The sequence below is a fragment of the Argopecten irradians genome, chromosome 4 (genome assembly GCF_041381155.1).
Source record: "Argopecten irradians isolate NY chromosome 4, Ai_NY, whole genome shotgun sequence".
Classification (NCBI taxonomy): domain Eukaryota; kingdom Metazoa; phylum Mollusca; class Bivalvia; order Pectinida; family Pectinidae; genus Argopecten; species Argopecten irradians.
Genome location: NC_091137.1, coordinates 36,437,846 through 36,451,090, shown reverse-complemented (window position 1 = coordinate 36,451,090; position 13,245 = coordinate 36,437,846). Strand labels below are relative to the sequence as shown.

At 35.3% G+C, this 13,245-nt stretch overlaps 1 protein-coding gene across 1 annotated transcript in view; it reads left to right on the top strand.

Moving 5' to 3' along the window:
- LOC138321508 (serine/threonine-protein kinase 11-interacting protein-like) overlaps nt 1–13,245 on the top strand; it is a 29,139-nt gene that overhangs the window by 2,515 nt on the left and 13,379 nt on the right. The window contains exons 2-16 of the mRNA XM_069265241.1: nt 1,191–1,411; nt 2,050–2,217; nt 4,121–4,228; nt 4,618–4,689; nt 5,299–5,428; nt 5,887–5,990; nt 6,474–6,563; nt 6,927–6,968; nt 8,732–9,002; nt 9,479–9,835; nt 10,335–10,496; nt 11,116–11,390; nt 11,603–11,674; nt 12,085–12,178; nt 12,935–13,214. Of these exons, the coding sequence (XP_069121342.1) occupies nt 1,191–1,411; nt 2,050–2,217; nt 4,121–4,228; nt 4,618–4,689; nt 5,299–5,428; nt 5,887–5,990; nt 6,474–6,563; nt 6,927–6,968; nt 8,732–9,002; nt 9,479–9,835; nt 10,335–10,496; nt 11,116–11,390; nt 11,603–11,674; nt 12,085–12,178; nt 12,935–13,214 (2,446 nt within the window). The remainder of the gene's footprint in view (nt 1–1,190; nt 1,412–2,049; nt 2,218–4,120; nt 4,229–4,617; nt 4,690–5,298; nt 5,429–5,886; nt 5,991–6,473; nt 6,564–6,926; nt 6,969–8,731; nt 9,003–9,478; nt 9,836–10,334; nt 10,497–11,115; nt 11,391–11,602; nt 11,675–12,084; nt 12,179–12,934; nt 13,215–13,245) is intronic.

Here is a 13,245-nt window from a genome sequence, read left to right as displayed (position 1 = left end):
TCCCCATTTCTCAAAAAGTGCTGAAGGGATCATTCTCAAATTTAATATGTAGGTTCCCCTAGGGCCCTTGTTGTGCATATTGCATTTTTGGACCAATCGGAGTACAAGATGGCGGCCAGTCCGCATATCTTGGATTTCGATAGTTAAAGTTTGTTATGGCTATCTCTCAGATAGTACTGAAGGGATCTGTCTCAAAAATCATATGTAGGTTCCCCTAGGGACCTAGTTGTGCATATTGCATTTTGGGACCGATCGGTCAACAAAATTACTGCCAGGCAGCCATTTTGGATTTTTATATTCAAAGTTTGTTATCGCTATTTCTCAGAAAGTATTGAATGGATCTTTCTCAAATTTCACATGTAGGTTCCCCTAGGGCCCTAGTTGTGCATATTGTGATTTGGGACCGATTGATCAACAAGATGGCCGCCAAGGAGTCATCTTGGATTTTGATAGTTGAAGTTTGTTACCTCTATTTCTCAAAAGGTACTGAAGCGATCTGTCTCAAATTTTATATGTAGTATGTTTGAAAAAGTTTAAAAAGTAGAGAAAAGATCCATCTTTCCTTTGTCAGATATAGATCATTCTTTGGTGGGCGCCAAGATCCCTCTGGGATCGCTTGTTCTTTATATATTTGAAATCTGCATGAAAATGCAAGAAAATAAGACCCATAAGAAAAATGACATGGATTTTCCCAAATGTATGGCGCTAACTTAAAGATGGCCATGCAGCAACAAACATTTGAAAGACTGCTATTTACGGCAATATAAATTGTGAGATGTCTTGTGTCTCCTTTGGCAATGCGCGGTGCTCCTTTTGTATCCTTAAGCATATATATCGCAAAAGACACCACACTCTATCTGGCATCAACGGAGATCCATAGTTGATTGCAATATGCTATGATGTATTGTTATAATATAATCATATATAAGTAAAGTGCAATCAACCATTGGTCTCCAACAATGTCCAACCTGGTTATACATTTCAAGCAATATGAGCAGACCAGCCATCCCACCATTTGAGCTCATGAAGTAGGAGTAGAAATTGACAATACCATAGACTTTGATTATCACAGAAGCTAAGCCTTCTTCTTACATTGTGTCTAAAAATTCAACTTTTAGTTTTACACATATTAGCTCAAACTAACACAAGTTATTTTAAGACCTTATACCAATTGTATAATCTTTATTCAGGTGACAAGATTTTGAGTGGTGAAAGTAAACTCACGCTAACAACACAGTCACTCTCCCGTCTGTATGTGTCCTTTCGGAGATACAGTGAAACTAGTCATCAAGGGGAGGTAACTACTGACAGGAGACGAGGCCGAGACAGGAGACAGGACCATGAGCACCAGAGGTGGAGGACTAATGTACAGTTCCTCAATGACTTCATCTCAAAGACAGCTTCCCTTAAGGTAGGTATATATGGTTTATAATGTGTTGTTGTCATTTTCAGTCTTCCTTCTTGGGTCTGGAAATCTTCCCTTGTCCTATAGGACTAATTCACATGATACCCGATTATGCTTGTGTGGGACTAGTATCTCGAGTGGTGTAAACTTCCTGCTGAAATAACAATATCCATCGATAACGTCAATTGAAGTCATTCCATCACTAATAGAAACAAAAGTCTGGGACAAACGTTATCGGGTATAACTAATATGGAATGATTCCCATTTAATACACCATTGAATACACAAATTGAATACACAATTGGGTATATAGATTTATAAATTGAATACACAATTGGGTATACAAATTGAATAAACAATTGGGTATATAAATTTAATATGTAATTGATACACAAATTGAATAAACCATTGGGTACACAAATTGAACACACCATCGGGTACACAAATTGAATACACATATTGAATGCACCATTGAATACACAAATTGAAAATATCTTTCTGACACATTAAACGCTTTCAATTAATTAATATAATCTTAATGTAATGTTGAATTGAGACATCACTGTTTTCCTAGATTTGTGACATTATCATCAATATTGAAATAGGACATGCAAGAATTCTGATATCACATCTTACTTCCACAGTTGACTCATGGAACGCAGACTATGCAGGAGCCTGTATATTTGTCACGGTTTAGAAATGTAGAAGTTTTGGAGCTGAAAAAGATCCCTATTCACATGTTACATGGACTGCAGAAACTACGAGGCCAGCTTAAAGTTCTTATTGTAGCTAGATGTCTTCAGAATCTAGAGGTAACTACTGATAAAAAGAGATCATAATACCAAATTGTTCATCAGGGCTGAAAATTTTGAAGTTTCATGGGACATTTATAGTGTGCTTGTGTCAAAATCTTGTATGGCCAAGTTTCACAAACATTATCTACTTTCATTAACTTAAATTATCCACAGGAAAGCATTACACTAACAGAAGTTATTGCAGACATCACAAAAAAAAAATGGCCTGACATTCGGACTGGCAAGGACTGTGAGTAAGCCGGACCAAACAAGATTTTACCGGACCGAAAATTAATGTGAATTTTTGAAGTAAACATAACTTCCTGCTATTAGTATCTGGGCAGCTGTTTATGATTATCTTATACAGTTCACGTTTTTGCCAGGTTTGGCACCTGCGTAATACTTCAGAGAAGCCATTTCTACCGACTTCCGGTACTCAATAATTGATGGACGGTTGGTCAGTCAGTCCGGATGGGATTTAGAATTGGCGGTCCGAGTCAAATTTTGCCAGAAATGTCTGTCCGACCAGCAAATTTTGCGATGTTTGCTTAATGGGGGAAAATTAAGATTAATAAAGAACTTTCCTTAACTTCTGTGATGCTTTATTATGAGGGATTTTATGTTAATTTCCGTAAGTAAAGGAATTTTTCTTGAAACTGTACATTTGCCCAGCTGTTTTTAGGTCATCCTGACCCTTCGGGTCTGATGACCTATAGTCATCATGTTTCGTCCATCGTCATGCGCCTGCTGTGCATTAACTTTTCACATTTTGAACTCCTTCTCAAGTTCTACCAGTGCGATTTGGCTGAAGCTTGCATGAAATGATCCTGACATGGTCCCGACAAAGTGTTATTATTTTTCGGGTCGATCCGAAATCCAAGATGGCCGCCACAGCCGCCATCTTGAAAACACATTTTGAACTTTTTCTCAAGCTCTACCAGTGTGATTTGGCTGAAACTTGCATGAAATGATCCTGACATGGTCCCGACAAAGTGTTGTTATTTTCCGGGTTGATCCGAAATCCAAGATGGCTGCCACAGCCGCCAACTTGAAAACACATTTTGAAATTCTTCTCAAGTTCTACTGGTGCGATTTGGCTGAAACTTGCATGAAATGATCCTAACATGGTCCCGACAAAGTGTTGTTATTTTTCGTGTAGATCTGAAATCCAAGATGGTCGCCATGTTGAAAACACATTTTGAAATTTTTTTCAAGCTCTACCAGTGTGATTTGGCTGAAACTTGCATGAAATGATCCTGACATGGTCCCGACAAAGTGTTGTTATTTTCCGGGTTGATCCGAAATCCAAGATGGCTGCCACAGCCGCCAACTTGAAAACACATTTTGAAATTCTTCTCAAGTTCTACTGGTGCGATTTGGCTGAAACTTGCATGAAATGATCCTAACATGGTCCCGACAAAGTGTTGTTATTTTTCGTGTAGATCTGAAATCCAAGATGGTCGCCATGTTGAAAACACATTTTGAACTTCTTCTCAAGTTCTACTGGTGCAATTTGGCTGAAACTTGCACGAAATGATCCTGACATGGTCCCGACAAAGTGTTGTTACATCTCTGGTTGATCCCAAATCGAAGATGGCTACCATGACACTGTATCTAATTAATTTCCTATATGATTATTGCCAAGGTAGTTAGATGACCGTTAAGGCCCTTGGACCTCTTGTTTTTTTAAATATACCGATAATAAAATTTCCATTAATTCATGCTAAGAAGAGCTCTAGAGCAGATAAGCAGTACATATATTTTTCAACTGGAAACTAATTTTGAAGTTATTTGACTTAAAATAAATCACACACCTTATGGTCGAAGCTAACGCTGGGTCTTTGTGTCAGGAGTTACTAACGCTATGTTGTACAATTTTATACTAGACTTGTTCTCATGTAAAACTTTTGTGCCTTTGTAGGATTTATTAGAGACCTGCGGTGGAGACCAGAGTGCCCCTATGTCCTGGCCACAACTCACCAGTCTCTATGTCAGCAGTAACGGACTCTCCAAACTTGATAACTCTTTGGTATGTATAAAGAGGAAGCATGACTATTTGTGTATCATCCAAAGTCAATATGTTTCTTCAGCTAGTTTTTTCTTAGTGTTGACATGATGAGAATTTGTTGTTGCCCTTTTTTAATGTTGGAACTTGTGAACATTTAATTTTTAGATCTGTGTGTCTTATGAATAGGTTTTGATGATTAATGCTAAAACCTGTCATAGCTACCACCTATGGATAATGACCCTCAGTTTGTAATTGGTCCATTTAAACACAATTTCACCTGATCACTAGATAAAATTTGAAGTGAATTTCTATTTAAACAACATCTTTGATGAGATTCACGATATCACAAACATGATATGTAACAGTAATTACCTGAGTAGGTGTATAGGATATTCCTTTGTGTTTAACAGAGACTTTTATCTGCCTTAGAAGTACTAGATCTCAGCCATAACCAACTTTATAAGACAGAAGGATTCCTGGAGGTGAGATCACATGACTGATTGTGGAATTAAAATGGTGTGGTATTTTCAATGTTTCATTCATATTACAATAATGAAAGGATCAATCGTAATAAAATAAATGTTATTGTGTGCAATTGCATAATTTTCATTTGACGGAAAAACTGATAAGAGTTTGCACATTTGTCACTTGTAAATTTTTAGTCCCCATCACTCTTGACCTATATTTTGACGTTTGACCTCAGTTCAAGAAAAAGCTTGTTGGGCTGTATCTCCTGTAATTTACGACATTCTTGGTATGAGGGTTAACCAAGATGAGAAAATGAGCATACCAAAACTAGGTCACTGTGACATATATTTTGACCTCAATTTAAAAAAAAAAAAAAAAAAAAACTTTAACATACTCTCTCTCAATATACTTAAGCACCATACTTTTTATTTGAGTTCATTTAGGTGAGGGTATTCCAACCTAATGGCACATAAGGTGGGAGACTTAAATTTGTCAAATTAATATTTTTCAACAGTTTTCTCTGTTCATCCGTACCATTTAGATATCATTTGAAGGTGAAGTATTTTATGTCTTTTACTGTCATCTTTAGTTACTGTATATACTCTTTGCCTTATTTTCTCTAGAGTTTATCAGAAATTATCCGAGTGAACTTTGGATATAATTGCATGGACAGTCTTCCATCATTTGCCCTGTCAGCTAAACCCAAGATACGAACACTGATTCTGAAAAACAATAACCTGGATAGTTTAGAAGGTAAGTGGCAAACTAGATTCATCCATTTTTGAAAACCAACTTATTTTCACATACAATTTGATTTAGTGTATTTTGTGGCCAGTGCAAAATCAGGATAACTAATGACTGCTAAATTGAACCCAAATGCATTCAATGAATTTTCAATTAGTCAAAACATAATTCTGCTTCATTGTCTACACTAATACTGTCAAATTGATAAAGGTAATTAAAAAATCATGATACTAAGATTTAACTGTAGTGGGTAAATTATTCTTTTACAGTAAAACATGGTTATAACAAACCTCTCAGCACCAACAAAATCTATTCATTATAAACATAGTTCATTATACACTTATTACAGACTTCTTACAGAAATCTTGATGAGGATTGAAAATGAATTTGTTGTAAACATGTTCATTTTAAACATGTTTTACTGTATCACCAATCTTATCTGACAGATATTAATAATCATGTTTTAGGTATAGATGATTTAGTATGCTTAGAGGAGTTGGATGTCTCGTGTAATTGCCTAATCGACCATTCCTGCCTCACCGTACTCACAGGGCTAAGTAAACTCAACAGGGTAAGTATTAACACTGTGCTTGGTAAAATATTTATTTCTCTCTTTACTAGAGGGTTTGGGGATAATATGTTTGCGTTGTTGTGATTCTTCTTTTTATTTCCTCTGGGTTTATCTCCAGCACTACTTTGAACATTAGTTCACCTAATTGAGCAGAGACTTATGTTCCAAAAGTAGATCACTATGACCTATACCGGTATTTGGACCTCTGACCTACAAAAATGTTACAATAATTATAACTCTAAGTTTTGGATGAGGGATGGATATTGTAATTAATTGCTTTCTTTTGCTTTATTTCAATTTTTTGTGAAAGACTTTTATAAGCCAAGATTTACATAGACATTTTCTATGGAATTGTGTTGGAATTGCATTTATTGTATTTTCGGTGTAAATGAACATTTTCAATAATGAGGGATAAGGAATATCTTTCCTAATGATGTCCACTGATCATTATGGAATCTTGTACATTTGGTATTATATTTTCAGCTGTCCCTCCAGGGTAATCCATTGTCTTTCCACAGAAGCCATAGAGCATTAACACTTCAACATGTAACAGCCACCGCAGCAAGGAACTCTGTAAGTCAGATCTATGTACCGCAGTTGATTCAATAAGTGCCCATGGACACTTAAAATGAGAAAATTGAGGGAGTGCATACTTTTAGAATGTTCATGAAATAGTTGCACATTGTAATCCCCAATCAATTTGCAAAAGAAGCAAAAATAAAAAATAAATTGAGGATGTGGACACTTATTTGGTCAAATACGGTATTGATTTCTTGGCATGAAGACACTAAGTGACAGAAAACCTTTTGAAAATGAAATTGAAATTAGATTTAATGAAACAAAAATTAATTGACATTTGATGAGTGAGATAATTTTACAAGATTAAAAAAAAAACTTAAGCAATTAATACATGTAGCTGAATGTTTCGTGTTGCAGTTTATACTGGATGGTAAAGCTATAAGTCCTAATGAACGATTGGTGAGTAGTTAATGTAACAATTCATGTTTCGTGTGGGTACGGTAAGATCTAATGTAGTGTCATCATTTACAGAGGATTTCCTATACTAAACACTAACATGAATTCTCTTTTCATTTATCAGTGAAAGTAACATGATCATACTTGGTTTGTGGAAAATTCACATGTAAACCAAAAGTATAATTATTATTTATGTGAAAAACGATAATTACTAAATCATAGAACGGTTCTCCATGCTGAAAATCAAGTTAGAATCATTCTCATTTCATTAGGTACCATTACTTAAAAAGAAATTTAGTTTGATATTCTGACTTTGTAAATCTTTTAAAACATTTGATCAAATTACCATTCTTCCATTTTCATATAAATTTTTAGGTCACCTGAGACAAGTGACCTATTCTAATCGCCTTTTGTCCGTCGTCTTGTGTCATCCGTCGTGCGTCGTATGTCAGTAAACAATTTACATTTTCGACTTCTTCTCAAAAACCACTGAACTAAATTCAATGAAATTTTGCACAAACCTTCTACGACATAAAGCCAATCAAAATTGTCAATTATATGGTCCCCACCTCCCTGTGGGCTGCGGGAGGGGCCAAAAGGGGTAAAATTGACTATAATTTCAAAAATCTTCTTCTCCACTCACAGATGTGATGGAATCAAATACTCTTCACAGATAGAAAGGTCTAAAGGTCCTTTACAAAAATTGTGAATTATATGACCCTGGCGTCTCAGGTTTCCCCTTGGGGAGGGGGTTAAGTTTACTTAAGGGGTCAACTAAACTTAAACTTCAAAAATCTTCTCCTGAAATTCTGGAACTGGTAGAATCAAATACTCTTCAAAGATGGAAAGGTCTTAAGATCCTTTACAAATATTGTGAATTATATGACCCTGGGGTCTCATGTTTCCCCCTGGGGAGGGGGTCAAGTTTACTATAATTTATATAGGAAAAACACATTTATGAATGTTTTCTGCTTATTTTTCATAGGAAACTTCAAAAATCTTTTTCTGAATTCACAGATTTGATGGAACCAAATACTTTTTCTGAATTCACAGATTTGATGGAACCAAATACTCTTCATAGATTGGAAGGTCTTAAAGCCCTTTACAAAAATTGTGAATTTCATGGCCCTGGGATCTCAGATTTTCCCCTGGGGAGGGAGTCAAATTTACTATAGTCTTTATTGGAAAAACACATTTATGAACATTATTTGCTTAGTTTAAATAGGAAATGAGTCAAACTGGGTTAGAATTATAAGCCTGAAATGGGATTTTAATACCATATCCATATTGGTTCAGGCTGACCCCTAGGGACCAGAGGGGCGGGGCCAAAATGGGTCAAAATGGCTAAAATTTCATAAATCTTCTTCTGAATTCATAGGTTAGATGGAACCAGTAATCTCCATAGATTAAAAAGTGAAATTTATAAAATCACTGACACTGACTGACTTCTAGTTTGGTTTTGTTGTTTAACGTTAGCAAAGAAAATTGGAATTTTAAGCATAAGGTTTGGTAACATAATACACTGACTATCAAAATGAAAAACAAAAAACAAAAATTCTAATAAGAAAGTTCAACTTTAAAGTTCATTTTAATTCAAAAATAATTTTTATAGATTTGAACCAACTTTGCAATGCTCTTTCTGTAGCAGCACTCAGTTAAACGTCAAGGCCTCTTGGGCCTCTTGTTTTTTATAATTATTGCGTTATAAACTCAAGACTTCTAATGTTGGAGTTATAAGCACTGTTTAACAGTTGTTATTTTTACAGCTAACGCAGAGAAGCATGATAACAGCATCTCGCAGACCTTCCCAGGAGGCTCATTCCATTATTGCTGGCATGGAGAGATCTGGTACTAGTATGAGAATCGAGCAAGCCTATAGGTTTGATGACTCGGACAACATTGCTACGTCTCTAAAAATTGGTTCTCCTATGCGACGGAAAGCTGGACGCAAACGGTCAAAACCTAAAAGTCGCTTTTCTTCTGATATCCTGGACATATCCACAACAGATGGAGATTCATCACTAGATAATTCAAGATGTAAGAGTCTGAAAATGATTTAAAACACAACTTTATCAATGAGATAGCAGAAGATGTTCACTCTTATCGTTTGTTGTAAATGTTTGTGAGGGTATGAATTTTTGTTGCGAATTTATGCAAAAATAGATCTTTCATGAAATATAAGTGATTTAAAGTAACTAGAAATGGGCCTTATTCATGTATAATGTGATACCAGGTAACATTTGTGTGGGATTAGTATCTCCAGTGGTGATGGAACGTAACTCTTTATAATCTTCCCATTGAAATGATGTTAGCGCGAGATATCATCTTCTAATGTCATTCAATCACAAATGGAAACAGTTGTTCCACACAAAAGTTATCAGGTATCATGTGGTACGTGAATTAGTCCAAATGGAAATGTATGTCAAAAAAATCTTAACCATACTCTGTATTAGTTTAGGTTTAATTCCTTTGAAGTTCAATCTATTACTTTTGATCACTGTTTGGTGTTCTAGCTGGTTCTCCAGTGCGTGTGATAGAGGGGAGGTCTAGTATCCGAGATGAGGTGGAGGTCCTACGCGACCATTACGGCGTTAACTGGCTCCAAGTTATTAATGCAAACAAGGCTGCAGCCAAGGAAAGCAAACAAAGTGGGATCAAAGTCCACACCGTCGAACCAAAGAAACGTCAAGTAAAGGCCGAGGTTGAGAGGATGGACAAAAAATCTGAACCTGTCATTAAAACCGAGGATGATATTTATCTCAATGATAGTACTGCTGGCTTGCCTGATAACATTCCAGATGGCGCCAGTAGTCATCATAGTGATCTCGATGGGGAGGATGACATTGAGGTTTTAACGTCAGAAAATGAAGGTAGGTCATAAATGTAGGACTTGTATAGTAAGATATTGTATTCACTTTTGAGAGGAATACAGCAACATCACACAAGTCTTTTTAGAAACTGCATTTTGATAAGTGTTCAAAGTGCATTTAAAGCAATCATTTGAAATAACTATTTTGTATTCTGAACCCTTTTACACCAATGACATACAAATATACTTCCTGGACTATTTTAATGCAGATACTGGTAGATCTTTGTTTCTAAATCAATGCTCAAGTATCTAGTTTTCTAATTAACACCTGGAGAGGAATATATGATTACTTATGAGAAGAATTGATTTTAGTTAAGTGCCTAGTGTAAGATAGAATAAACCCCTTTATAATATGTTTTACAATAAGAACTTGCTTGAAAATAAAAAAAATCAATCGTAACTTTAAAAAAATTTACATGAAAATTTAGTTTGAGTTACATTTTAATATATTACACAGCTGAAACTTGTTCACTAATATTACATATTTGATTTACTACCAGGAAGCCAGACTACTGTGATACAGAGGGAATCATCCTCAGGAGAAATTTACAGCAAAGTGATAGACAGTCCTTCTGAGGAAGGGCCCGCGCTTGTCCTGAGACAGAACAGCTCTCAGGGGGCTGAATGGCAGAGATTGGAGGAGGAACAAGAACAGTTCTATGGTATGTTGTTATATTCTCCGGTACAGTCGGCTTTTATTGCCGGATTGCATTGTGGTGGTTTAGTTAGAGAAATTCAGATGATATCTTACTGGCGACAGAAGAAATATTTTTTCATCATTTTAGACATACTTCAGTCAAATATGAGACAGAAATTCTATAGTTACTCCTCAAATCATTATCCTGGAGTTCATTTCAAAAACATTTTCACGAAGATTAACATTCTCCGATTTTAAAAGTAAATGGAATTTCATATCAATATAGATAATGTAGATGTTAATTCATGAAGAAAACTTCATTTAGATTGCAAAAGTCACTTAAGTTAAAAAAAAAAAGAAAGTTGGTTTACAGTATATTAAAGAGAACAAGTTTAAAGTACTGCACTACAATGTGAAATGTTTGTGGTTGGCCTATGGGACAGTGAATCAAATATATTTAATATATAAAAATGATTCTTTTGATTTTCTATTTCAACAGCAACGATGAAAACAATAAAAGTTTCTACTCAAGAACATTTCATGTTATAGAGTATTGTAATAACTGTGACTTTTGGCAAATTTAGCTGAACTGGAGTGATATCAGACAAAGTAATGGACATTTGTTTTTGTATTACTTATAACAGGTAGTGAGAGTGAACCGTTCATTGTCACCCTACCCAACCAGGATGATACTCAGCTGATAGTGACCGTGAACCAACGTTATATCATTGAGAAAGATCTAAATGGCAAGGTTGTGGAAATGCTTGACTTGAAATGTTTACAGACTGCTGTTCTCAGCCATAATACTCCATCACAGGAGACAGATGACACGGTGCCTGTACTACAAATGAAGTTTGATTATGTGAGGAAAGACAGGCGGGAGAGGACATACATAATGGAAGATAGTGATAATGCTAAGGTATTGGAAAATGAAACTAGGAAGAAAATCAAAATAATTTAATTTGAAAATTGAAAAAATAGAAAAGATTAATTCAACAGTTTATTATATTGCTCATATGGTTTGTTACTGATGTTTAAAATTTTGTGCTAAATTTGATGCATGTATATGGAATAATCAAATTATTAGATTAAAAGTTTTTACGATATACCTATGGGGTTTTTTTTAAACAGAGTTTCCAAATGTTGCTACAACCTTGTCTGGAGGAAAAAGAAATGGACAGGAAGCTTCAAAATCTTCTTCAGGTACAGTTATCATACGTTAGTTAAAAAAAGATGAACTTCATTAAATTGATATCAAGTCATCTAACTTGGCCTAAATAGACAAAAGTGTGGTTACTGTTATAGGTAATCATTCATATGTGATTTTGAATTCAGGCTTAATGATATGAAATAGAAAAGTAAATTATGATATTATTTTTTTCTCTGGATTTTCTTGCTATTTCTCATATATTTTGTAGAGGGCCCTGTGAAAGATTAGCTTTGCTAAAAATATTTTTATGTCCTCAAATAAAAAGTATTCTTATTTTCAGATCACTGTTTTTACAAAGCATACATACAAACTATAAATAAATAACATAAATTTGACTTCTAGCATAACCATTCATATTTCTCTGACATAACTTTTATACCAGGTATAATATTTATATTTGTAGTGTTTGAAGTGCTCGGCTCAGTTTGATAAATCTGAAGCTGAACCATCACAGATATCTTTACTACAGACTCTGTCGCGGAACAGTGCCACACAGGGTAAGATATGAGGTTACGGTAATTCACCTACATTCAGCAATAAGACTTCTCCCCATAAAATCTCGTCATTTATTTCCAGGGTAGGGGGTCTTATTGCAGGTATAATACAGTAAAATATACCTGGGTAATTATTCTGTCGATAAATTCAAGTAAGGCTACCTATACAGACCACCTAAAGGACAAAGAAACTAGACTTTATATTTGTAGCTAATTGATCTTTTATATCGGTCAAATTGTGTTTAAGTTGACCATTTGGGACTTTAGGTGGTCACTATACAGAGTTTGTTGACAAGATAGGTTTTAACTGGGTTTTAACTGTAATGCCATTTTGGTTAAAACATTGTATATGGAACCTGGTATCTCTGGCCTTTGTTTGCCAAGTTTGTGTTATTATATGTATTCTTTCTCTGTCCTGTCCCAATCAGCCCCATCCTATTCATAAATTGTTTGTAATAAGTTTATACGGAGGTGGGGCAAGCCTTCCTTTGAGTTTGAAGTTTGAACATTTACCAGTTACTGAACGTTGGTCAGTGGTTTTTCTCCACCAACAAAACTGGCACATCCTTTAATGACCATGGCTGTTAATAGGACATTAAACTTCAAAAACCCAGAATCAAACCAGTTCTATGTAGCACCAAAGTGTTCATTAAAATCTTTTTTTTCCTAAAGAAGTCCTCATCAACAGTGGAAATTTCAACCTTTGATCATCATTTAAAAGAAAATATTCACATAACTGATAATATGGTATTATTTCAGATGCCGCTGTGAAGTATCGTTGTCCCAAGTGTAAAAGTCAGTTAGTGGTACAGATGGATACACAGGAGACTACAGCATCTCCCAAGACGACACCAGTAGGTTCTTATTCCTCTGTGTCCAGTCTAAACAGCCTCACAGGTGGAGCCATTAACAAAAAAACAACCTCCTCTCTGTCTCCGGTGAAGGTTGGCCACGGATCTCCGCCACTCGGAAGTTCCCTCCTCAACACAACCTACGAATCTCCTGTTAAACAGAGCATTGATAGCCAACAAGGAGACAGGTAAAGAGACAGTTGGACTCTTTCATATTAG